The sequence below is a fragment of the Haliotis rufescens genome, unplaced genomic scaffold, assembly GCF_023055435.1.
Source record: "Haliotis rufescens isolate VD_foot unplaced genomic scaffold, xgHalRufe1.0.p SCAF_11, whole genome shotgun sequence".
NCBI lineage: Eukaryota > Metazoa > Mollusca > Gastropoda > Lepetellida > Haliotidae > Haliotis > Haliotis rufescens.
In genome coordinates this window covers 35,235,951-35,263,448 of record NW_025963791.1, presented here as the reverse complement: position 1 = coordinate 35,263,448, position 27,498 = coordinate 35,235,951, and the positions used below count along the sequence as shown (strand labels likewise).

At 43.5% G+C, this 27,498-nt stretch overlaps 1 protein-coding gene across 25 annotated transcripts in view; it reads right to left on the bottom strand.

The window, feature by feature from the left end:
* LOC124152286 (mucin-22-like) overlaps window positions 1-27,498 on the bottom strand; it is a 112,676-nt gene that overhangs the window by 77,735 nt on the left and 7,443 nt on the right. For 8 of the 25 annotated variants that reach the window (XM_048392659.1, XM_048392658.1, XM_048392661.1 and 5 more), the window contains exon 1: window positions 9,921-9,982. The exons of 1 other annotated variant lie outside the window; for it this stretch is intronic. In XM_048392659.1, the coding sequence (XP_048248616.1) occupies window position 9,921 (1 nt within the window). In that variant the 5' untranslated portion in view covers window positions 9,922-9,982. Of the gene's footprint in view, window positions 1-9,920; window positions 9,985-27,498 lie in introns of those variants that run through there. 16 more of the 25 variants (XM_048392665.1, XM_048392668.1, XM_048392676.1 and 13 more) reach the window with 6 other exon arrangements.

The window sequence follows — 27,498 nt, the reverse complement described above, 5'->3', positions numbered from 1 at the left end:
GAGAATATTATGGCTCGTCATTGGATAAAAAAGCGTTGATGGATGAGGCCATGTTACTCGAGGGCATTGCGTGTACCACGATAAAGGAAATCCATATTTAGGGATGCGTTAGGGTTCTGTAATATATCGCCATAAATCGAGTTAAATGTGGCACATTGCCTTTAAATTAACTACTCTATCAAAGGTAACACTCTACTGCCAACGCGTTTGTCTGGTAAGTTGCATTATGAAACTAGACCTTATTACTCATACTCAATATTCCACTTCATCAGTGTTTAATCCGACAAGAACTTCTTAAAGGTTACAGACCGCCTCCTTGGTCTAGTGGTAGAGCGTCCGCCCGGAGAGCGGAAGGTCCGGGGTTTGATCCCCGGCCGCGTCATACCAAAAGACGTTAAAAGATGGTACTTGTTGTTACCCTGTCCGTCGCTCGGCACTAAGGGGCTATAACAAGGTCTGGTCGACTGACTGGGGTATTTATGTTAAACTGCGGCATGGTTTCCCCATGAGCTAGCACTATAAATCGGCATCTGTCCGGACTAGTACAAGCAGCCACACACACACACGTGCATGCACGTCGCTATACAAGTGCAATACTCTTGGACGCGACGTTAAAGCCAATTTTACCTCACCTGAGCTAGCACTATAAATCGGCATCTGTCCGGACTAGTACAAGCAGCAAGACACACACACACACACACACACACACACACACACACACACACACACACACACACACACGTGCATGCACGCCGCTATATAAGTGCAATAATCTTGGACGCGACGTTAAACTAAATTTCACATGACATCACCTCACCTCACCTTAAAGGTTACACTTCTAAATAATGCATTACACATTGTTATAGGTCTAAACTGTCTTTGAATAACCTTGGCATTTCTCATGTTCGAGTATTTGTCAGTGATGGATACATTTTTAACAAGCGTTCCTCCGTTCTGAAGAGCCATACCATAATATTATCCTAACGTCATGTATTCGTTTATATTGTCATGCGAAACCTTGAACCGGAATGTCAACGGTTCAACTATTCTGGGCAACGTTGCAAGGATATCAATGCCAGTATTGCCGATACCGTTATTTCTGACCTGGGCAGGAATCGTCGTAACAAGATTCCTTCAACAAGTAATGGCCTTATGTACTTTGAAAATAACCCGTGACAAATAAGGCATCCAATAGAGGTGCATATAGATTACCAACCCCATAAATCGTGTTCAGTTGACGCCAATGTATAATTATGTTCATGCAGCCGTACCATTTAATGACTTGGAAACTGTGTTAAGGTAATTATTTAAACTTGAATGTGCATCAACTGTCCTGGTTGACCTTTTTCAAAGAACCCACGCTGCATAAACACCCCTTCTGTATAAACCACAGAGGTGTAAATCCATTGTTGATATCCCCTAAAATAGCTTCCTTTGTGCTACTGTACCTGTAATGCAAATGTTTTGTGCGTTTTTACATGGTGATTCGCATCGCTTCCATTCATTTACTTCGAGGTCAACATAGGAACACCAAACATTTGCTGTAAATTTGTAAGTTCATGTTTTATGGGAATTAAATACGACCTGGCGTGTTACAAGCATAGATCTTCATTTTGTAAAAATCTGAAATTGTTTTGATGTTGAATTTTATGTTGACGCATAAGTGACAAAAAGTATCTCCAATGCAATTCTCTATTTTGACTTGTACCATGTGTACTCATGCTTTCTCAGGTGTACAATTCACTTGCCCTTGCATGTGTTATGCGGGGCAGGATACGCTCGCCTTTTCACGAACACCTCTCATGGTCACATACTTATGATATACAGTAAACTACGCTTATAACGAACACGCTTATAACGAACTGACGGATATAACGAACTAACTTTTTAGTCCCGACTATTTGCCGTAGTTATGCTGTATATATACTTATAACGAACTACGGTTATAACGAACTAAAAACAGTAGTCCCTTTGAGTTCGTTATAACCGTAGTTTACTGTAGTTGGCATCGTACAAAAAGGATTCTTATGATTATGGAAATATCTTTGTCGCTTTTGTTTTATCATATTTTAGATGGAGATACATGGCAACGGAATGCACACCAACTGCTGAGTAATTGTCATTACGGACGCGTCACAGTCTAGACAATTTCAATAAGTGAGTGAGTGAATTGGGCTTGACGCACTTTAAGCTGTTTTCCAGTTAGATCACGGCGTGTCAGTTTAATGTGGCTAAACAATTACAAATTAGGAAACTTTATACAATACAGGTCCGTATTATGTTCATCCAGGCAGCCATTACTTCAGGATCTGATTCTACAGACCCCGCCCAGGTTAAATGGGTTCTGTATATCACGTTGGTAAACACAACTCATCTATATTTATCTTGGTGATCAGGACAACCGAGAGCTCACGTCACCAGATGACCAAGTTCGATGGTTTCAGAAAAAGAGTTTCTATAACGCATTTTGAGACAAGGCACATATTTTATGCCGAGTTGAATTTCACAGAAAGGTCATTCTTAACATTTTAACATTTAATGACGAAATATAATGTTAACACAGGTGGCCTTTGATTGATTTATGTTACTTTAGTTAACGACTTTCACGTATTGCCAACGAGAAACTAATACGCTAAACCTCTTTAGGTTTCTTGACCTCAGATATAGATTCAAGTTAAGATTGAGTTGTTACGTGGGTTAAGACAGACATAACAAATACTTCTCTTTTGAAGAAGGTAAAGGTCAAATGAACTGTTCATCCTGTGTCGTTGGGATATTTCCCAGTGCATGAACACGCCCCGCCTCGTTACTGATACTGTTTAAGTCATTCCAATTGTATGTGCACCTTCAGATGGCGTACACATTCCTTTATCGGTGTAAGAAACCCGGGTCATAAAACTGTCACATACGTCAGATTTATTTTGAAACCTTGATACAGATTAGTCTACACATGTAAGCTTTTAAAACATGAGTACTTCACTGGGTCGTCATGGCTATGACCAACAAACCAGTCACCAACATACCAATCGCCAACACACCAGTCACCAACAAACCAGTCACCAACACACCAGTCACCAACATGCAAGTCACCAACAGACCAGTCACCAACAGACCAGTCACTAACATGCCAGTCACCAACACACCAGTCGCCAACACACCAGTCACCAACACACCAGTCACCAACAGACCAGTCATCGACATACCAGTCACCAACAAACCAGTAGCCAACACACAAGTCACCAACCTACTAGTCACCAACACACAAGTCACCAACATACCAGTCACCAACACAAAAGTCACTAACATACCAGTCACCAACACACAAGTCGCCAACATACCAGTCGCCAACACACCCATCACCAACATACCAGTCACCAACATACTAGTCACCAACAGACCAGTCACCAACACACCCGTCACCAACATACCAGTCGTCAACATACCAGTCGCCAACATACCAGTCACCAACATACCAGTCGCCAACACACCAGTCACTAACATACCAGTCACCAACACACAAGTCACCAACACACAAGTCACCAACACACCAGTCACCAACACACCAGTCACCACCACACCAGTCACAAACATACCAGTCACCAACACACCCGTCACCAACATGCCAGTCACCAACAGACCAGTCACCAACACACCAGTCACCACCACACCAGTCACAAACATACCAGTCACCAACACACCCGTCACCAACATACCAGTCACCATCAGACCAGTCACCAACATGCCAGTCGCACACACCAGTTACCAACACACCAGTCACCAACACACCAGTCACCAACATACCAGTCACCAACATACCAGTCACCAACATACCAGTCGCCAACACACCAGTCACTTACATACCAGTCACCACCACACCAGTCACAAACATACCAGTCACCAACACACCCGTCACCAACATACCAGTCACCAACAGAACAGTCACCAACATACCAGTCGCACACACCAGTCACCAACATACCAATTGTCACAGAAATATGTCGTTATTCATCCCACGGTAATTCATGTACCTAGAAAATTAAGCTTCTTAACAGTTTGAATAACCCATTCGGACCGATTAGAATGTGCAAAAGCTTTCTCTGTCGAGACTGACTCTAAAATTAGCCAGATCTCAATGACTTTACTGAGGCCCTCACGGCAGTAACGTAAGCTATGCTATCTACAATCTCTCTATATTATAGCAGTCCAATACATAAAGCCATCCTCGTCTTGTGGATTCATCGTATTGTGTAACATGGGCCCGCCTATAACCGTGTGTGTGTTGTGTTTCCGAGACGATATATTATTATCTCTCCTTACCTAAGATTAAGAATATAAATAAGATATGATAATGATACCAGATTGGTTGCGTTTTACACCGCGAAGTAAATAGCGTGTCGTCGTTTGCATTTATATCTTTACATTTATTGTCAGAAACATCTCGAGCGTAATATTTGAGAGGTTGATGGCTTGGAAAGACATAAAACAGCATCTCTGTTCCCGAAAATCATGTGTTCTCTGGATGTACAGGATGTTCTGCTAAAATATGTATGTGTCCCAAATAGTTGGCAGACTCCTCCATTCAAAGAAAACAAAGTCTGTTTTAAAGCATGGACTGAAAATATTTTGTGTCTCAAAAAAAATCCCAACACCCAACAACCCTTAAAACTTATTTAAATGATCGGTCCCAAACGCTTATGTTTTATTTCAGTTAATCTAGCATCTTGACAGTGGGTAGGGAACAGGTGACGATATACAATCATACTCCTAAGGTACAACGAGTAAATTCCTTCTAAATAGTATGCATTTTAACGTGTCATCTCTGTTATGATATGTTGAAAACTCTTTACTTTTTGTTTTAACTTGTCTTTTCATGACATCTTCATACGAAAAGTACTGTAGTCGTGGAAGAATTATTGTTCATCTGCTTGCATTTAGGTCAGTGTGTATGAGGGACAAAACGTGTAGGTCAGTGTGTATGAAGGACAATACGCATGGGTTAGTGAGTGTGTTGGCAGTATGTGTAAGTCAGTGAGTGAGTTGACAATACGTGTAGGTAAGTAAGTAGGAGGAGCAATATGTGTAGGTCAGTAAGTACAGGGAACCATGTGTAGGTCAGTAAGTATGAGGTGCAACATGTGTAGGTCAGTAAGTATGAGGGGCAACACGTGTAGGTCAGTAAGTATGAGGGGCAACATGTGTAGGTCAGTAAGTATGACGGGCAACATGTGTAGGTCAGTAAGTATGACGGGCAACATGTGTAGGTCAGTAATTATGAGGGGCAACATGTGTAGGTCAGTGAGCATGAGAGGCATCATGTGTAGGACAGTGATTATTCGGGGAGACGTGTAAGTCAGTGAATACGGTAGTGAGCAATGACCACATGTCTGTAGGTAACTGAGTATGTCAACGGGAATGTCACTGTTGTGTGAAGAAAGAAATCCATGGTTATGTGAAGCAATGTACACCTGACACTTAAGAAGAAACAGCTGGGGTTCAGGGGTCACCGAGAATGCGGATCTCCGTAATAGTCAATAGCATTCGTGACCAACTCGTGTTATTCCGGGACAAGCCGAATAGCGACTCGTGCCCTTCTCATGGCCATTTTTGCGACCGGGTTCCGTCTTAGCGCAAACGGGCATACTTAAAACAATTGTCAATTCGTTGCGTAATGGTTCACATATATTTCCCCATTTATAATATATATTTCAGATGCAATTAATTATGCGTAATTATACAGTTTGATTGAACACATTTAACTGTGTCTTTGGTATATTTTTAGATGCAAGACACAGTAAAATCAAAAATTATTTCTGAGGGATTCTTTGACGAAGAACTTGAAATCATACGCGCATTCTGATTGGTTTTTCGTATTTCGCACATAACATTCATCGATATGGGGACGAGTCTTCTTGCAGGTTACGGAAAGGGGCGATTGGTGACGAATGAGTCAATAGGCACGCCCCTTCAACTAGTCAGCGAGTGTGTCAACACATGAATCAGTATGTTAGTAAGTGAGTCAGTAAGAGTGTATTTATTGAAGTCACATATATCAGGTGTACGAGTTGTGATGAGTCTATTGCATTGCTAACTGTCCTTTCCGTGATGCAGCTATTGGAGGTTCATCCTTCAGAAAGCATCTATTCAAACCAGTACACCTATAACATTGATGAAGGGATTTTTTTCACGAGGCGATAGCATTACCTAGCGTAGAACCTAAGTGCGTCAAGACCTACTTGCGAGTAAGAGACATTTCACAATGAAACTGACACCAATCTTCCAGATTCATATCACTCGCCCTTAACATAGCGCTTCATCCGGCGTTACCATGGCAACAACGCTCCGTGTTTAAAAGGCAAGGATTATATATTCTACAAGCCACAAACACTTGCTTAGAGATCTACGTAGGATACAAAGTTAAAGGTGTAAGGTGTCTTTATTTATAGTTATACGCTTTTCACGGTGGCGATGCTAGGTGTGGGCACTACTCGTATGCACCAGGCTGTGAGAATGGTGAGAATGGTGAGAATGGTGAGAATGGTGAGAATGTCCAAGACAGGAAGGTGTTGTAACCGCCCCTTTCCATGTGATTGTCACCGCCTCCGTGGTCTAGTGGTAGAGCGTCCGCCCGGAGAGCGAAAGGTCGGGGTTCGATCCCCGGCCGCGTCATACCAAAAGACGTTAAAAGATGGTACTTGTTGTTACCCTGTATGGCGCTCGGCAGTAAGGGGCTAAAACAAGGACTGGTCGGCTCGGAGTCAGTATACTGTGTCTGAGTGGGATATTCAAGTTAAACTGCGGCATGGTATCTTAGTGTGCTAGCACTATAAATCGGCATCAGTCCGGACTAGTACAAGCAGGCACACACACACGTGCATGCACGTCGCTATATAAGTGCAATCATCTTGGACGCGACGTTAAACCCAATTTCACCTCACCCAGCACGTGGTTGTCTTCTCTCATTTCCCCACAACGAGTCTTTCTTCTCGCGGTTATAGTTCAAACTGTAATCTTTGTTGCGGCGAATGCCTAATATTGATTTCAAAGAGGCACACAAAGACGATTGCGTCTGAGTGAATATAACCTTTGATATTCTGTACCGGATTCAAGAGAGAGGCAATAAGATTACAGGCAGATATGACGTATATTTATGACCGTAAGATGACATATACTCAATGACTTTACGAATTCAACATTATATTTTCCATTTTATTTTTTATTTTAATGTATGTTTGCGTAGTGATAACCGGCAAAATAAATGATGGTCACAAGAAATATTTCATCTGTTGTAGTTGAATGATCGACTGACCGACTACAGTGCCTAAAACATTTTTTTGTCTGACACTGCTAACTAAACTCTTTAAGGTGAGGTGAAATTGGGTTTAACGTCGCGTCCAAGATTATTGCACTTATAAAGCGACGTGCATGCACGTGTGTGTGTGTGGCTGCTTGTACTAGTCCGGACAGATGCCGATTTATATAGTGTTAGCTCATTGAGAAACCATGCCGCAGTTTAACATAAATACCCCACTCAGACACAGTATACTGACTCTGAGCCGACCAGACCTTGTTATAGCCCCTTAGTGCCGAGCGACGGACAGGTTAACAACAAGTACCAACTTTTAACGTCTTTTGGTATGACGCGGCCGGGGATCAAACCCCGGACCCTAAGCTCTCCGGGCGGACGCTCTACCACTAGACCACGGAGGCGGTCTTAAAGAAGTAGAGGATCCTCAAATATATATGTTAATGCCATGTATTAGAACAAAGGTAAGTGGTGATGACAAACATCTAATGCAAGAACAATGATGTCTGTACAACATAACGCCAAAACACGTATAATTTGCACATGCCGCACGCAGTAGCGCCACTCGCGTCGGTAGGGTGTTCCTGATTTTGACACTTTCAAGGAAAGTTGGTAAATCTCATTGGATCATTACTTCTGTCACTCATATTTATTCTGCTTGTCATACAGTTGTTATTTACTAGCGATGCGGCGTCTGCAACGCGCGGAGCGTCTTCGGGCTATTGTCATGCGGGAAACTGGCAGAAGTCAGAGTGTAGTGGTCAATACCTTCAATGTTTCACAGTCTGTGATTAGCAGACTATGGAACACGTACCAACAAACCCACAATGTTGACGATCGACCCTGTCAGGGCGTCCCAGGTCAACGACTCGAGTACAGCTTGTCGGCCTCGTTTGAGCAAAAAGAGTGGGGCAGGCGTCAATCTCCTGGGGCACAACATCCATAGAATACCGTAGACAGCAATGGGCCCGCACCTCCCCCCATTAAGCACACATGGGACATGATGGGGAGGCGTGTGCGTCAACGTCATAGGCCGCCGACCACGTTGGCTGATCATGGAAAGGCGCTGCAAGAGGAGTGGGACAGAGTCCCTCAAATTGCCATTGGCCGCACCGCACCGCACCGCACCGCACCGCACCGCACCGCACCGCACCGCACCGCACCGCACCGCACCGCACCGCACCGCACCGCAGTCTCAACGTGGGTTAAGCAGCTCAGTGATTGCATGTTCTCGACTTTGCTCGAATCCACTCGACGCTTCGCAATTCTACTCCGCACCACTCCACTCCACTCCTTTCCACTCCACTCCACTCCACTCCACTCCACTCCACTCCACTCCACTCCACTCCACTCCAAGCCACACTAGAAACGAAACCGCACCGCACCGCACCGCACCGCACCGCACCGCACCGCACCGCACCGCACCGCACCGCACCGCACCGCACCGCACCGCACCGCACCGCTCTGCAGATGTCACTTTTTGGGGCTGTTAGTGACTTTTGAGTGAGTTAGTTTTAACACCGCTTTGGGCAGTATTTCATTTCCACCACTGTATGTCAGTTTAATATGGCAAGAAAGCCCAGGCGATGAAGGTCTTAGATGTCTACCACTTTGATCTTACCAGGAGCTGACAAAGAACCCTGATATTGGTAATCTGGGATTCAAACCCAAGACTACCTTAAAATGGCACGGCTTCACCTCTCCAAAGCCAAATCGGCTGTTAATGCCTAATGTAAAGGTTAAACGTACAAAAAGTGTATGTGATAAAGTCACAATAGTGTGATGCCATTATTACCAACCACATCACGGAGAAACCTAAACACGTTAATTCAGTATGATTCATGAAAAACATTACTTTGTACATATTTATTACATGTATACAGAATAATTCTTCGAGGTCTCGGGGCGGTCGGGAAGCCTAGTGGTTAAAGCGTTCGTGCGTCATGCCGAAGACCCGGGTTCGATTCCAGACATGGGTATAATGTGTGAAGCCCTGAAGTCCCCTCCCGTGATATTGCTGGAATATTGCTAAAAGCGGTGTAAATCCCATTTCTGGAGTCCCCCACCGTGATATTGCTGGAATATTGCTGAAAGCGGTGTAAAACCATACTCACTCACTCACTCTTCGTGGTCTCAGTCGTAAAAGAATGAACCCCTTTTACATTTACATCTACATATTTATCAGGATGGATACGGAGGCCGGTTGATAGGGATATACTAGAAGTGCGGAATACTAATGGTAGTAGACAGGCAGTCGACTGACAGCCCTTGAAGAATCAGCCATAATGACATAATGAGATTTGACACTTGTCATATTTAACGACTCTCCGCCAGTCAAATAGATTAATACTGTGTCGCAGAAATAACCCATACCACAAACAGTAGCAAACCAAGGCAAGCATGTGTTATGTACATTTTGACTATTTAATAACATTCCAAAACATTGGTTAGGTAAGTTTGTGTTTGAATGGAACAACGATTAGGAGACTGATACAATTCATGTAGGAATGTCGCTGTACAATTTAAATCAAGAATGCCAGAGCAATATGTGAGAAAAAATGTAAAAGTTGACATCCTTGATTATGGGGTTTAAGTTTAGTTGTATACATGTACTTACTTATTTTCCACACGTTGTTGACATGGCACGTCTCCAAGCATTAGGTTGTAAACTGACAGATTCGTGGCTGAGCTTTGTGCATACCATTTGTCAACGGTTTAAACGCGCCTTGGACATCTGTCAAATATCCCTGTCTACAGTTTAGCCTATATGTCAGCTATGCTATGAATGTGAATCTCAAACCGGAACGTGCTGTCCATAATATAATCATTTATAGTATCCTTATAATGGCTGATTCAGACTCGATGATTACATGCCATATAGCTGGAATATTGCTGAGTGCGACGTTAATAAACAAACAAGACAAACACAAAATTCTTCGTTTCATGAAATATATCAACCACCTTTAAACCTTTTACACGGTATTGAAGCCTTGATGTCACGAATGCCACCAGAAAGCAATGACATCATGCATAACTCACGCTTTGATACGTGTCTTTTTTTCATTTATTCTATACCTGCGGTTGTTTGACTAAATGTTCGATTAAATACATTTCGAGTAAACCAATGGAAGTCTTTTTTCTCCAAAATCCCATTAGAGTTGGGTGAAGGTCGCATTAATATCGAGTCGCATTTTTGTCTAGCGTTTAGTAGTCACATTAATTTGGAGTTAAGTTATATGTTGAAGATGAATTTAAGTTTATGTTTACTTGAAGTAGGTATAATGTATTGAGAGAAGTCTATCTACGCAACCATTAAATGATAATTATCAATCTACCTATCATCTTGTAAATCTGTTGGCATCTACGAAGAATGACGGATTGTACACTGTTAGCCTGTATCTTTATATAGTACATCAATTAAGGAATGTTGAACTTGTCAGATAACTTGTACAGCTGTGTTAGATATACAGTATACACATTGAATGTATTTGCCCATTAATACTGGACTCTCTGAATATTGTTACTTTTCATGTTACAATGTGCCAGGTAAAGTCTTTGACAAGGCTGTTAACGGTGCCAATTATGAATCTAAACTTTTGGAAATGTTTTGGTTCTCAGTACATGTATGTTATGTTGTTTAGATTTAGTTTTCAAACGATTCTAAACATGGTGTGTCTCTAAACTGGTTTACATTTGGGACAAAGAGAGTGTTTATATGTTTAGTTGGGACGTCAACACATTAAAGTGTAGCATACCTTATTGCAAACTCTACACAACCTGAAAAGGGTGTAGATTTGATATACTAAAACCTTTGTTAGGACGTCAACACATTAAAGTGTAGCATACCTTATTGCAAACTCTACACAACCTGAAAAGGGTGTACATTTGATACACTAAAACCTTTGTTAGGACGTCAACACATTAAAGTGTAGCATACCTTATTGCAAACTCTACACAACCTGAAAAGGTGTACATTTGATACACTAAAACCTTTGTTAGGACGTCAACACATTAAAGTGTAGCTTACCTTATTGCAAACTCTACACAACCTGAAAAGGTGTACATTTGATACACTAAAACCTTTGTTAGGACGTCAACACATTAAAGTGTAGCATATCTTATTGCAAACTCTACACAACCTGAAAAGGGTGTACATTTGATACACTAAAACCTTTGTTAGGACGTCAACACATTAAAGTGTAGCATATCTTATTGCAAACTCTACACAACCTGAAAAGGGTGTACATTTGATACACTTCGGGTACACCTGGTGTCATCACTGATTTTGAGTAATCTATTCATGTAATTTTCATCACTATTTTGTCTTTTCGCCCAGTATAATCTGTTTCGGCAGAGAGTCGAGAGATCCTTGACGTTAAAAGCGACTATGCTTGTCGTAAGAGGCAGCTAAAGGGATCGGGTGGTCAGGCTCTCTGATTTGGTTGATGCATGTCATCGTATCCCAATGCGTGGATCGATGCTCATGACGTCAATCACTGGCTTGTGTGGTCCAGACACGATTATTTACAGACCGCCGTCAGAAAGATTAAATATTGCTGATTGCGGCGTTAAACAACAAACAAACAAACAAAGATAGCCGATACTAATTATTCGCTTGCCTTGACGATGTATGTGTACAATTAAAATAGGTGTATGTCAACATACATACAGAAATATATCAATTCTGAAACTTTGGGATGCAAACAAATTTACATGAACAATCTGAGTGATCGAAAAAGAAATTTACAATAATTTCAATATCTCATCCCAACATGAACTCAATTACGAAAACGATTCTCATCAACCCACACAATAATATGAAATATTTCATACTGGATGATGCATGCATGGTTCTTAAATTACAGTCATTTCTTGAACCATAGAGACGCTATCAACATATTAACAGTTAAGATGTCTTTATGTCCGTTAATCCCATCCTTAAACTCGCATAAAAGAGGTTAATTCCTTAGTCCCGGCCAAAGGTCCCTTCTCCCCAATCGCACTATATAAACCGTCGCTGCCTTTCAGGAGGGGATTAGGATACTGGGGAGATGGCACTATCGTTCAACTTGTCATGCGGCTCGGGGACACCGAGGCGAGTAAGGAGCATTTATAGCTGTCATCGTAAACTTGTCTGAACAACATCACTGCTGATGTTGGCTGGCGATGACTCGGCTCAGTCACCCTTCGCCTCGCATGACTACGGCAATTGCTCATAAGAATGATTCAGCATTTACAATATGTGTTTTTGTATATAAGTGTTGTGAATGTGTCTTTTATATGTATGTTGTGATGTACGAGTCGAGGTCAGGTTCTGTACATGATGAACCATATTTCAAACAGTCATCTTGCTCTCTCGCAGTAAAGGCGTGTACATCTACACCGCATGTTGATGAAGTAGCAGATGACAAGTGATCAACTGCATTCTGTGTACCATTGTAACTACATCTGCATAAGAACAAAGGTATAGAGTATAACTTCTCTCTCACCATTTTCAGATAAGCATAATATATCCACAGCCATACCTCAACACCTCTCTCTCTCTCTCTCTCTCTCTCTCTCTCTCTCTCTCTCTCTCTCTCTCTCTCTCTCTCTCTCTCTCTCTCTCTCTCTCTCTCTCTATCTCTCTCTCTCTCTCTCTCTTTCTCACGTACACCATTTTCAGATAAGCATATTTATATCCACATCCATACCCTCTCTCTCCTCTCTCCTCTCTCTCCCTCTCTCTCTCTTACCACATTCCGATAAGTATATTTATATATGTATATTGCGACTACACCCTTTCTGTATGTAAACTGTCATAAATATGTGTCAACATGTTTAAGATAACTACGCCGTGAAAATACAAACAAATAAAAAGAACGACATGACAACTACACCACTGATGATGATTAACTGTAAGGCGAGTTCTGTTGGAACATCCAACATTTCTGAATATAGAAATAGTCACAAATTACAACCAGGGTAACAAGAAGTACCATATTGTCAAATATTTTCGTATGACGCGGTCAAGGAATAAAACCATCGACCGTCCGATCGCCTGGCCGACGCTCTGTCCACCAGACCACATCTTCTCGAATCAAGGGAGTTAACTGACTCCAAAAGTCCAGTTTCCACCCTTGCTGAACTAGGCTGCAATTATGAAGTTATATTTTGGCTGGACTAACGAGTCTATGCATAGTCCAATCAAAATCGCGTAACGAAATCGACATCCGGTTCGCAAACAACATGGATTTCAACCTGCAGATTTCGGTCGACTGCAGGATTTCCAAAGGATGTGAACCGTCAAATGGGTGTCGGTAGATATTTTGCAAATTCTTTCATTTTTTTAATCAAGGTGCTCACGTGATTTGATGCACTCCGCGAGGTAAGACCTTTTTTTTAGATCGTCTTGGCTGGGCGCCGCCATGTTGTTTGAAGCAAATGCAGGTGGTGCAATCAGATTGGTCAATTGGATGGGCATAGAAGGGAGATTACTCGTAATAGCCACTGGTGGCGCTACGATCGAGCCCAGAAATTCCAGCCTTGTGCGGCAAGGGTGGAAACAGGACTTTTATGGTCAGTTAACTCCCTTGCCTCAGGAAGATGACCAGACCATGGAGACGATCCTGTATGATAGATGCTCAAGAATACCAAGCTTGAAGACACATTTCACCCTACACGTGACGTACATGGTGTAAAGAAATTATGGTCAATAATATCGATATAATGCTTTTCATAATCATAAGAGAGATATCTGTTATAAGCAGAGTCAACTGATTCCGACTATATCATGAGCATGTGTTTGTGAATCACCATAAACTAGTAACGATACCAGGTGTAGCTTCAAACATAACTCCTTTCTAGTCTTAGCCGGAGGTCCATGAGAGTAATTATGTCCAAGATGCACATAAACTGAAACAAAGTATACACTTAAAAAATACGTTTGACCAAAACATTAAAAACGCTATAGAAACGTGACTTGGCTGAACTAGAAATAGAGTCGCCGAAATACTGCAAGCTTACGGTCCAGTTCATAACTATGATACCTGTATCAAATACATCACTGTTGAACAACCATTTCTTGTTTGTTCCATGTTCAGCCACCATCAAACATGGGTGTATACTTTTGCCGCCAGTTTATTAATTCACTCGCTGGCTTTTCAACACGCCTTCAGGTTGTTACACAACAACAACGGCGACAGCGTCACAGCGTTCACCAAAGCGTTGGAGAGCCTTAGAGGCGAACCAACATGCACCATCAAACGGACTGCATGCTGGGTGGATACAAGCATACATTTTCCTCTTTTCATGCTTTTCAGAGATTATCTATACCCCTTGCTGTGTATTGTGGTAATTCATTTACATGTAGTCATGTTAATGGCGTACACATCTTAGTCTAGAAGCTCTGCCTGTTTCAAACATAATACCATGAAGATTATCGTCTATGGTCCTTTAAACACTCTGTTTAGACTTCGTCTATTAACTAAGTGTAACTCGGTAAAGAAGTTAATATGAATGTTTTGTGTGGTGTAACAAAAGCTATAAAAATAGATTAAATGATGTATTAATATGGATAGTCATATGAGATATGATAATTCGTACTTTAATTTTATATTTTATATTTTAATGTAGCAATTCGTATGTGTTGACATATATATCGAGATTTGAATAACAATGACGACCTGTGTGTTTCTCATTTTAATGTATTCACATGAGTAACATTACATGTGTTACACTAGATACGATAATTGCTCATGAAAAACAAACATAGTGTAGTTATGTGAGTATTAAGGTGTGGGTGGGTTGGTGGGAAGATGGTTTGTTGGTTGGTAGGTAGGGTGGTTGAGTTAGTGAGTGAGTAAAATCATACCGCGAGCACGAATATGAAGCCGCGTCAATGATCCTTAAAACGCACACGCACAAGCACACGCACAAGCACACACACAAGCACACGCACACGCACACGCACACGCACACGCCTTCGTATGAGTACAAACACATAACAAGACCTTTCAGTGACTTTCTCCACAAACTACTTCGACAGTTTTTATGCAAAATGACCATCTTCAAGACGTCACACTAATACTCCGCTCGCGTTGACAAAACATTAAGCATTTATTGTGAAGACACTGTGCTTCCCGGGGCGTGCCGACAGAGGCACAACACTATCTCCGCTGAGATCAGACACCCTGATGCTTCTTTCGAGGAGGATTATTGACTCCTGTCTTCTTGTTGTAAAATACCCGGCTTACAAAGGTAATTCTATCTGCCGAATACCGTAGCCGGTATACAGGTGGTATTTGGAAACAACCGCCCGAGACGGGTAGATAGGTCCATGTATTACCCAGTACGATGCTTCCGAACTTGGAAATAGGCGTTTGAAATCTAGGAGGTGAGGATGAATGGCTGGAAAATACCACGTTTTAGATAATATCGTCTCAAAGATATCACCTTCAAAAGTATTCAAATCGCATGGCATTATATTATGGTATTCATATTTGAGTTGACAAATGTATGCAATTCTACGACTGAGGCTGTTCACACGTTAGACTGATTTTGAGCATATGAGATTCAGTCTTTGACTTGCAGTGCGAAACCACAATTGTTATGATGTTTGGAATTCACAGAGCATCTGTGAGAGAGTGATTATTGTATTTCGTCGCGTAAAAGTTGAAAGGAGAGTCAGGACCATTGATATAGAGATCATGACTGTAGTCGTTAGGAAAGTCTGGTCTAGGGACACAGAGACAATGACTGTAGTCGTTAGGAAAGTCTGGTCTAGGGGCACAGCGATGTGGACTGTAGTCGTTAGGAAAGTCTGGTCTAGGGGCACAGAGATCATGACTGTAGTCGTTAGGAAAGTCAGGTCTAGGGACACAGCGATGTGGAATGTAGTCGTTAGGAAAGTCTGGTCTAGGGACACAGCGATGTGGATTGTAGTCGTTAGGAAAGTCTTGTCTAGGGGCACAGCGATGTGGACTGTAGTCGTTAGGAAAGTCTGGTCTAGGGACACAGAGATCATGACTGTAGTCGTTAGGAAAGTCAGGTCTAGGGACACAGAGATGTGGAATGTAGTCGTTAGGAAAGTCTGGTCTAGGGACACAGAGACAATGACTGTAGTCGTTAGGAAAGTCTGGTCTAGGGGCACAGCGATGTGGAATGTAGTCGTTAGGAAAGTCTTGTCTAGGGGCACAGAGATGTGGACTGTAGTGGTTAGGAAAGTCTGGTCTTGGGACACAGAGATGTGGACTGTAGTCGTTAGGAAAGTCTGGTCTAGGGACACAGAGATGTGGAATGTAGTCATTAGGAAAGTCTGGTCTAGGGGCACAGCGATGTGGAATGTAGTCGTTAGGAAAGTCTGGTCTAGGGACACAGAGATGTGGAATGTAGTCGTTAGGAAAGTCTGGTCTAGGGACACAGAGATCATGACTGTAGTCGTAAGGAAAGTCTGGTGAAGGGTCAGGTCTAGGGACACAGAGATCACGACTCTAATCGTTCGGAAAGTCTGGTCAAGGGTCAGGTCTAGGGACACAGAAATCACGACTCTAATCGTTCGGAAAGTCTGGTCAAGGGTCAGGTCTAGGGACACAGAAATCACGACTCTAATCGTTCGGAAAGTCTGGTCAAGGGTCAGGTCTAGGGACACAGATATCACGACTCTAATCGTTCGGAAAGTCTGGTCAAGGGGCACAAAAATGTGGAAACTTGCATCTGGGGACACAGATATGGGGAACGTCGGATCTGCAGTAGGGGCACAGAGATAAAGACTGTAGTCAAAACGAAAATGTCAGATCTAGGGGCATAGACATAAGGACTGTATTCGTCAGGAAAATAGTATTTGATAACGATGTAAGAATCTACATCGAAACGTCGCAAAATGCAACCAGAAGTTGTTATCCATAAAGATGTACATTTTTTTTTACTTCATGACTTTTATATATGGAGTTGTGCAAAGAGCGTATCCGCCTTCAATCAGCTGTGAACATGTCTCTACGCCTCTCCGATGTTATCTAGTCCTTGGTAAATATGAATATGGAGATGTAATGATAACCTGTTTTCTACCTCATTTTAAATACGAGATCAGTATCCTATCAACTTGGCCATCAACATCCTTTCAACAATACAGTGTGAATGTGCTGACTGGCATACGGTACACACAGTGAACAGACAAGGCGACTTGCGCAACGTTACGATCGACAAGGTCTCGAAACGCCGTGATATGACTGAAATACTGTTCAAAGCGGCGCAAAAAACGTACCCTCATCCCCAGCCCCCGCATTCTTGCCTACATCAAGGGTGGGTGGGTGTGCTGTATCAGTGTGGGTGTGAGTGCGTTGGTAGGGTGGGATGGGTATGGTATGTGTATGTTGGCGTGTGGGCGTGCCAGTCAGCCAGACAATCACACCCAGGATGTCACCATGCTCTGATCAACAAGGTTTATGCATTGTATATTATTATTTTTAGGTGGAATGTCTAAAGATATGTCTACAGACGATGGAATCTCTTAGTAATAAGCGCAGCGTCCCTTGATTCTGAACTAACAAAAATTTTGCCTTAATGCTCCTGAGCACTGAGGGTTTCCACATCGCTGTCAACTGGGCGGGGAGTGGCCAGGTGAAGACAATGCCAATGGATGCGTCGGGTATTTGCCCAGCAAGATCAGAAAAATACTTTGGTCCAAACGTTGACACTAATTACAATTTAGTCTACAGAATTAACATGGCCTATGTCGACGACACCATGAGCAGTTTGAATCCGGACAAGGATCCCACCCATAAAGCAAATACTTTCAACATGAAGAAGGATTTCCAAGAACAGTACCTCTTAATGGCCCCAAAATCTTATTTGGCAGACAACATGTGTCTTGTCTCACAACAAGATGATTTGTATTTGTTATAACACGTTGTTGATTTCAATACAATTAAGTTGATTCACAAATTCTTAAACAACTACATTTGAAACTGCGAGTGGTGTGATCTATGTTTGCTTGTTGTTCAACGGCACACTCAGCAATGTTCCAGCTGTATGGCGGCGGTGTGTAAATAATCGAATCTGGACCAGACAATCCAGTGATTGACATCATGAGCATCGATCTACGCAATTGGGAAACGATGACATGCATCAACCAAGTCAGCGAGCCTGACCACCCGATCCCATTAGTCGCCTCTCACGACAAGCATAGTCGCCTTTTACTGCAAGCATTGGTTGCTGAAGACCAATTCTACCCCGGATCTTTACGGGTGCCTTATCTTTTTGGGGAGTATTTACATCATAGGGAATATATGCAGGCTGAAAAGGTATCTAGTCCTCACACACCTGATGTGATCACAATTTGACAGTTATTCTTAAACACATGTTCATGATACAGTCGGGACCGTACACTCAGTTCTGCTTTTAGCAGAGATTTGTTATGGAAGTTACTTTTATTTGAACAGCATTCCAGTTATATCATGGCGTCAGTATCTGGAGGGTCAGAGGAAAAAAGAGTGAGTGAGTAAGTGAGATGGGGTTTAACGCCACTTTTAACAGTATTCCAGTCATATCACAGCGTGTCAGCTTAATGTGGGAGGAAAGCCCGAAGTGATGCAGGTCTCAGACGTTTACCACTTCGGTGAAACACACGAGCACGGGCATGGTGCTGACAAACCAAGGGACGCAACTCTGCACAGCGAATCGCGGCGCCTTAGACGACTGGGCCACCCGTGCCCCCGATTAATAAAGAGGACTTCACCGTATAACACCATGCTTAGCAGCAACTTATTAAATACTCAAAAATGAGGGATCTAGCCATGTGAGCAATCGCAAACCACAACATCAGTGGCTGAATTATTTAGATTTCATTGGGATTTAGATTCGGATACGAAACGATACGATGACATGCATCAACCAAATCAGCGAGCCTGACCACCCGATCCCTTTAGTCGCCTCTTATGACAAGCTGAAGTTCAATTCTAACCCGTATCTCCAAGGGTCGTACAATGTATGTAGATTACTCTCGACTTTAAAGCAGTGGTAATACAATGAAACGTTAGATGTATGTCAATAGTGTTCTACGTTGAATTCAAGTGGGTTGTAAATCATGTCATCTCTCTATCTAACTCTGCATAAAATATCAATTTCACATTAAACCTGTTTTCATGTCGACAACAATGTGCGACTGTGTTACTAGCGGAACATCTTTTATTGTTTATCATATACCTGCCGGGCAAAAGAAGGTATACACTTAAAAGAAAAATTCATCAAAACATTACATTTCCGAAAACTGTCGCCGGAACACTGCAAACTTAAGGTTTAAAACATAATTGTGATACCCATATCAAATACATCATCATTAAATAAACATTTCTTGTTTATTCATTTCTAACCTCCATCAAAAATTGATGTACACTTTCTTTTGCCCGGTAGTTTATGATATTTACATAATCTAAATATCGTAATATTTTTTATCCGCACCCTTCACACCACACCCGACCACACCATACCACCACGCCACACCACGCCACACCACGCCACCTCAAACAGTCCTCTGAGGCAAATGGTATATATTCCAACAAAGGAGAAAATGCAGCTATTTCAGACAAGAAGCATCTAAATAAGTAATGTCATTTGCTCCAACCTATACCCTTACGTTCTTCTGATGGACAAAGCTGGACCTATTTTAAGGTTAAGACGACACAAACAGTAGAGAGACCAACCTACGCAATAACAGTATCGTATTATCGAAAACCTCCACGCATCAATTAAGCCAAGTCTATAAGGAGGTTCTTTTTACCAGTGGTGATTTTGATTCCATCCAATATTTCTATGGCCAACGGACGTGTTCAGGTAACAACAGCATGAGGCACACAACCGAGTGAGTTTGATTTTACGCCGCTTTTAGCAATATTCCAGCAATATCACGGCGGGGGACACCAGAAATGGCTTCACACATTGTATCCATGTCGGGAATCGAACCCGGGTCTTCGGCGTGAAGAACTAACGCTTTAATCACTTGTCTACCCGACCGCCCAAGAGTTTTGAAACAACAATGCGATTACTGATACCCGTCAGACACCCGTGTATTAATCCCTACGTAACGGCTGTGCGTGCATTGTTTTCGGGAACTTAATTCATCCATTGCTATATTTTTTGGATGTTACGAAGCTGATCACATTCAGTATTGCTATGCAAACACATGTCGCGATCAATGTCCCCGCATACCTATGAACATAATACGTGATGATGTGTATGTATTGTGTTAACCAACCTGAACGTCCTGCTTGGGAAACTGCCGGTAGACAACAGAGCCAGTACCACGTGAGAAGACAGTACCCATACGGAGACAGTACCCGTGAGGAGACAGTAGAGGTACTGGGGAGACTGTCAGTAGACAACAGAGACAGTACCCGTGATGAGACAGTAGAGGTACTGGGGAGACTGTCAGTAGACAACAGAGACAGTACCCGTGATGAGAGAGTAGAGGTACTGGGGAGACTGTAGAGGTACTGGGGAGACAGTAGATATACTGGGGAGACTGTCAGTAGACAACAGAGACAGTACCCGTGATGAGATAGTAGAGGTACTGGGGAGACTGTCAGTAGACAACAGAGACAGTACCCGTGATGAGATAGTAGAGGTACTGGGGAGACTGTCAGTAGACAACAGAGACAGTACCCGTGATGAGACAATAAAGGTACTGGGGAGACTGTCAGTAGACAACAGAGACAGTACCCGTGATGAGACAGTGGAGGTACTAGGGAGACTGTCAGTAGACAACAGAGACAGTACCCGTGATGAGACAGTAGAGGTACTGGGGAGACTGTCAGTAGACAACAGAGACAGTACCCGTGATGAGACAGTGGAGGTACTGGGGAGACTGTCAGTAGACAACAGAGACAGTACCCGTGATGAGACAGTGGAGGTACTAGGGAGACTGTCAGTAGACAACAGAGACAGTACCCGTGATGAGACAGTAGAGGTACTTGGGAGACTGTCAGTAGACAACAGAGACAGTACCCGTGATGAGACAGTAGAGGTACTGGGGAGACTGTCAGTAGACAACAGAGACAGTACCCGTGATGAGACAGTGGAGGTACTGGGGAGACTGTCAGTAGACAACAGAGACAGTACCCGTGATGAGACAGTAGAGGTACTGGGGAGACTGTCAGTAGACAACAGAGACAGTACCCGTGATGAGACAGTAGAGGTACTGGGGAGACTGTCAGTAGACAACAGAGACAGTACCCGTGATGAGACAGTAGAGGTACTGGGGAGACTGTCAGTAGACAACAGAGACAGTACCCGTGATGAGAGAGTAGAGGTACTGGGGAGACTGTAGAGGTACTGGGGAGACAGTAGATATACTGGGGAGACTGTCAGTAGACAACAGAGACAGTACCCGTGATGAGATAGTAGAGGTACTGGGGAGACTGTCAGTAGACAACAGAGACAGTACCCGTGATGAGATAGTAGAGGTACTGGGGAGACTGTCAGTAGACAACAGAGACAGTACCCGTGATGAGACAATGGAGGTACTGGGGAGACTGTCAGTAGACAACAGAGACAGTACCCGTGATGAGACAGTGGAGGTACTAGGGAGACTGTCAGTAGACAACAGAGACAGTACCCGTGATGAGACAGTAGAGGTACTGGGGAGACTGTCAGTAGACAACAGAGACAGTACCCGTGATGAGACAGTGGAGGTACTGGGGAGACTGTCAGTAGACAACAGAGACAGTACCCGTGATGAGACAGTGGAGGTACTAGGGAGACTGTCAGTAGACAACAGAGACAGTACCAGTGATGAGACAGTAGAGGTACTTGGGAGACTGTCAGTAGACAACAGAGACAGTACCCGTGATGAGACAGTAGAGGTACTGGGGAGACTGTCAGTAGACAACAGAGACAGTACCCGTGATGAGACAGTGGAGGTACTAGGGAGACTGTCAGTAGACAACAGAGACAGTACCCGTGATGAGACAGTAGAGGTACTGGGGAGACTGTCAGTAGACAACAGAGACAGTACCCGTGATGAGACAGTGGAGGTACTGGGGAGACTGTCAGTAGACAACAGAGACAGTACCCGTGATGAGACAGTAGAGGTACTGGGGAGACTGTCAGTAGACAACAGAGACAGTACCCGTGATGAGACAGTAGAGGTACTGGGGAGACTGTCAGTAGACAACAGAGACAGTACCCGTGATGAGACAGTGGAGGTACTGGGGAGACTGTCAGTAGACAACAGAGACAGTACCCGTGATGAGACAGTAGAGGTACTGGGGAGACTGTCAGTAGACAACAGAGACAGTACCCGTGATGAGACAGTAGAGGTACTGGGGAGACTGTCAGTAGACAACAGAGACAGTACCCGTGATGAGACAGTAGAGGTACTGGGGAGACTGTCAGTAGACAACAGAGACAGTACCCGTGATGAGAGAGTAGAGGTACTGGGGAGACTGTAGAGGTACTGGGGAGACAGTAGATATACTGGGGAGACTGTCAGTAGACAACAGAGACAGTACCCGTGATGAGACAGTAGAGGTACTGGGGAGACTGTCAGTAGACAACAGAGACAGTACCCGTGATGAGACAGTAGAGGTACTGGGGAGACTGTCAGTAGACAACAGAGACAGTACCCGTGATGAGAGAGTAGAGGTACTGGGGAGACTGTAGAGGTACTGGGGAGACAGTAGATATACTGGGGAGACTGTCAGTAGACAACAGAGACAGTACCCGTGATGAGATAGTAGAGGTACTGGGGAGACTGTCAGTAGACAACAGAGACAGTACCCGTGATGAGATAGTAGAGGTACTGGGGAGACTGTCAGTAGACAACAGAGACAGTACCCGTGATGAGACAATGGAGGTACTGGGGAGACTGTCAGTAGACAACAGAGACAGTACCCGTGATGAGACAGTGGAGGTACTAGGGAGACTGTCAGTAGACAACAGAGACAGTACCCGTGATGAGACAGTAGAGGTACTGGGGAGACTGTCAGTAGACAACAGAGACAGTACCCGTGATGAGACAGTGGAGGTACTGGGGAGACTGTCAGTAGACAACAGAGACAGTACCCGTGATGAGACAGTGGAGGTACTAGGGAGACTGTCAGTAGACAACAGAGACAGTACCAGTGATGAGACAGTAGAGGTACTTGGGAGACTGTCAGTAGACAACAGAGACAGTACCCGTGATGAGACAGTAGAGGTACTGGGGAGACTGTCAGTAGACAACAGAGACAGTACCCGTGATGAGACAGTGGAGGTACTAGGGAGACTGTCAGTAGACAACAGAGACAGTACCCGTGATGAGACAGTAGAGGTACTGGGGAGACTGTCAGTAGACAACAGAGACAGTACCCGTGATGAGACAGTGGAGGTACTTGGGAGACTGTAAAGGTACTGGGGAGACTGTAGAGGTACTGGGGAGACAGTGGAGGTACTGGGGAGACAGTAGAGGTACTGGGGAGAATGTAGAGGTACTGGGGAGACTGAAGAGGTACTGGGGAGACTGTAGAGGTACTGGGGAGACTGTAGAGGTACTGGGGAGACAGTGGAGGTACTGGGGAGACTGTAGAGGTACTGGGGAGGTACTGGGGAGACTGTCAGTAGACAACAGAGACAGTACCCGTGATGAGACAGTGGAGGTACTAGGGAGACTGTCAGTAGACAACAGAGACAGTACCCGTGATGAGACAGTAGAGGTACTTGGGAGACTGTCAGTAGACAACAGAGACAGTACCCGTGATGAGACAGTAGAGGTACTGGGAAACTGTCAGTAGACAACAGAGACAGTACCCGTGATGAGACAGTGGAGGTACTGGGGAGACTGTCAGTAGACAACAGAGACAGTACCCGTGATGAGACAGTAGAAGTACTGGGGAGACTGTCAGTAGACAACAGAGACAGTACCCGTGATGAGACAGTAGAGGTACTGGGGAGACTGTCAGTAGACAACAGAGACAGTACCCGTGATGAGACAGTAGAGGTACTGGGGAGACTGTCAGCAGACAACAGAGACAGTACCCGTGATGAGACAGTGGAGGTACTGGGGAGACTGTAAAGGTACTGGGGAGACTGTAGAGGTACTGGGGAGACAGTGGAGGTACTGGGGAGACAGTGGAGGTACTGGGGAGATTGTAGAGGTACTGGGGAGACTGAAGAGGTACTGGGGAGACTGTAGAGGTACTGGGGAGACTGTAGAGGTACTGGGGAGACAGTGGAGGTACTGGGGAGACTGTAGAGGTACTGGGGAGACAGTAGAGGTACTGGGGAGACTGTCAGTAGACAACAGAGACAGTACCCGTGATGAGACAGTGGAGGTACTGGGGAGACTGTCAGTAGACAACAGAGACAGTACCCGTGATGAGACAGTGGAGGTACTTGGAGACTGTCAGTAGACAACAGAGATAGTACCCGTGATGAGACAGTGGAGGTACTTGGGAGACTGTCCGTAGAAAACAGAGACAGTACCCTTGATGAGACAGTGGAGGTACTATGGAGACTGTCAGTAGACAACAGAGACAGTACCCGTGATGAGACAGTGGAGGTACTTGGGAGACTGTCAGTAGACAACAGAGACAGTACCCGTGATGAGACAGTGGGGGTACTGGGGAGACTGTCAGTAGACAACAGAGACAGTACCCGTGATGAGACAGTGGAGGTACTGGGGAGACTGTCAGTAGACAACAGAGACAGTACCCGTGATGAGACAGTAGAGGTACTGGGGAGACTGTCCGTAGACAACAGAGACAGTACCCGTGATGAGACAGTAGAGGTACTGGGGAGACTGTCAGTAGACAACAGAGACAGTACCCGTGATGAGACAGTAGAGGTACTGGGGAGACTGTCAGTAGACAACAGAGACAGTACCCGTGATGAGACAGTAGAGGTACTGGGGAGACTGTCAGTAGACAACAGAGACAGTACCCGTGATGAGACAGTGGAGGTACTAGGGAGACTGTCAGTAGACAACAGAGACAGTACCCGTGATGAGACAGTGGAGGTACTGGGGAGACTGTCAGTAGACAACAGAGACAGTACCCGTGATGAGACAGTGGAGGTACTGGGGAGACTGTCAGTAGACAATAGAGACAGTACCCGTGATGAGACAGTAGAGGTACTTGGGAGACTGTCAGTAGACAACAGAGACAGTACCCGTGATGAGACAGTAGAGGTACTTGGGAGAATGTCAGTAGACAACAGAGACAGTACCCGTGATGAGACAGTGGAGGTACTGGGGAGAATGTCAGTAGACAACAGAGACAGTACCCGTGATGAGACAGTAGAGGTACTTGGGAGACTGTCAGTAGACAACAGAGACAGTACCCGTGATGAGACAGTAGAGGTACTTGGGAGACTGTCAGTAGACAACGGGGACAGTACCCGTGAGGAGACTGGTACTGGGGAGACTGTAGGTTAATAAGTATCCTAAGAACGTAATCATGAGAATTTGTTGATTCTACTACCGGAATAAAGAGATTCGAGTCATTTCTCCGACGATGGTAGCTACATAGTTTCTCTTACAAAGGCTTTATGGCCTAAAGTTTGACCAGTGTCTCTTGTTTAAATTGCAATTTCAGAATTGCCAGTTGTTCTGAATCAACTACCAGAACAATAGCGTGCCGTCATCATAATGGTTTAAAATGTTACGAAGGAGAGTGAGTGAATGAGAATGATTTTAGGTCATTTTAGCAATATTCCAGCAATATCACGGAGGGGGACACCAGAAATGGGCTTCACACATTGTACCCATGTCGGGAATCGAACCTGGGTCTTCGGAGTGACGAGCGAACGCTTAACTACTAGGCTACCCTACCGCCCCTACGATAAAGGAGATGTTGGATTGTAAGGTGCGGTAGATATCACTGGGGAAAATTGCAGATTTTATCAAGGGGGCAGTGGATGTTACTTTAGATTTTTTACAGATAACTGGGAACGTGATTCCAAGTAGATGTTTTACAGAATATTGGAATTTGTCAAGATCACACTGCATAACCTTTAACTTTAATTTGACTGTAGCCATTAGAGTGTGGTTGGACTGTGTGTAAGGTATAATGTCTGAATGTGTGGAGATTGAATGTGTACGTTCTTGTGTTAAGCTAGGTCACCTGATTACCGATGAATGTGTAAGTTGGAGTTGGAGTGAGAGACTTTGTGGAATGTGCTGAGTGATTGAGTGCAGTCAATCTAACACAATTTAGACGGTTTCTGGTTTGCTGATGGTTTTATGAATAAAATGTTCTTTTTTATAAATATTCAATCGTGTGATATCGCTTCATTTATATTGCAACACAATGTTACAATGACGTCACAACCAAGACTCGCTGAATACAATGTTTATTCCTGTTACAGGATATTTACCATTCCAAAACGCACGTGGTATGCTCTTAATGACACCTATTGTCAATACTATATACAATAAACTATACTATGTTTGGTGTGAGTGGCAGAACCCGGTTTTGTTTTCACGATCACTGGATTGTATTTGATTGTGAATGTTGCTGCGGAAATGTACGTGTGATAGAGGAGACTGTATAATGTGTAATTAAGGAGGTTATACATGTTATTCAGACGACTATATGTGTCATTAAAGACATCATGTAGTTAATGAGGCTGTATATGTTATTGAGGAGACGATAGGTGGCATTAAGGAAATTTTATGTTATTGTGGAGACGATAGGTGTCATTAAGAAATTTTATGTTATTGAGGAGACGATAAGTGTCTTTTAGGAAATTTTATGTTATTGAGGAGACGATAGGTGTCATTAATGATTTTTTTTGTTATTGAGGAGACGATAGGTGTCATTAAGGAATGTTTATGTTATTTAGGAAACGATAAGTGTCATTTAGGAAAGTTTATGTTATTGAGGGGACGATAGGTGTCATTAAGGAAATTGTATGTTATTGAGGAGACGAAAGGTGTCATTAAGGAGATTGTATATGTTTTTTAGGAGACTATATGTATCATAAAGATGATTGTGCATGTCATTGAGGAGACTATAGGTGTCATTAAGGAGATTGAAATGTCAATAAGGAGACTATAGATGTCATTAAGGAGAAGATATGTAGACACGTAATTTGTAATTTATCTGGATGTTTTAATCAATAAATCAAGTCTCTATGCAGTATGAAGATTATAGACCAATGTACATTTATGAAACAAATAGGAAGTATCCAGCAGAGTATTTTTAAATGTGCATCAGAAACATATTACAATTAATGTATTCACACAA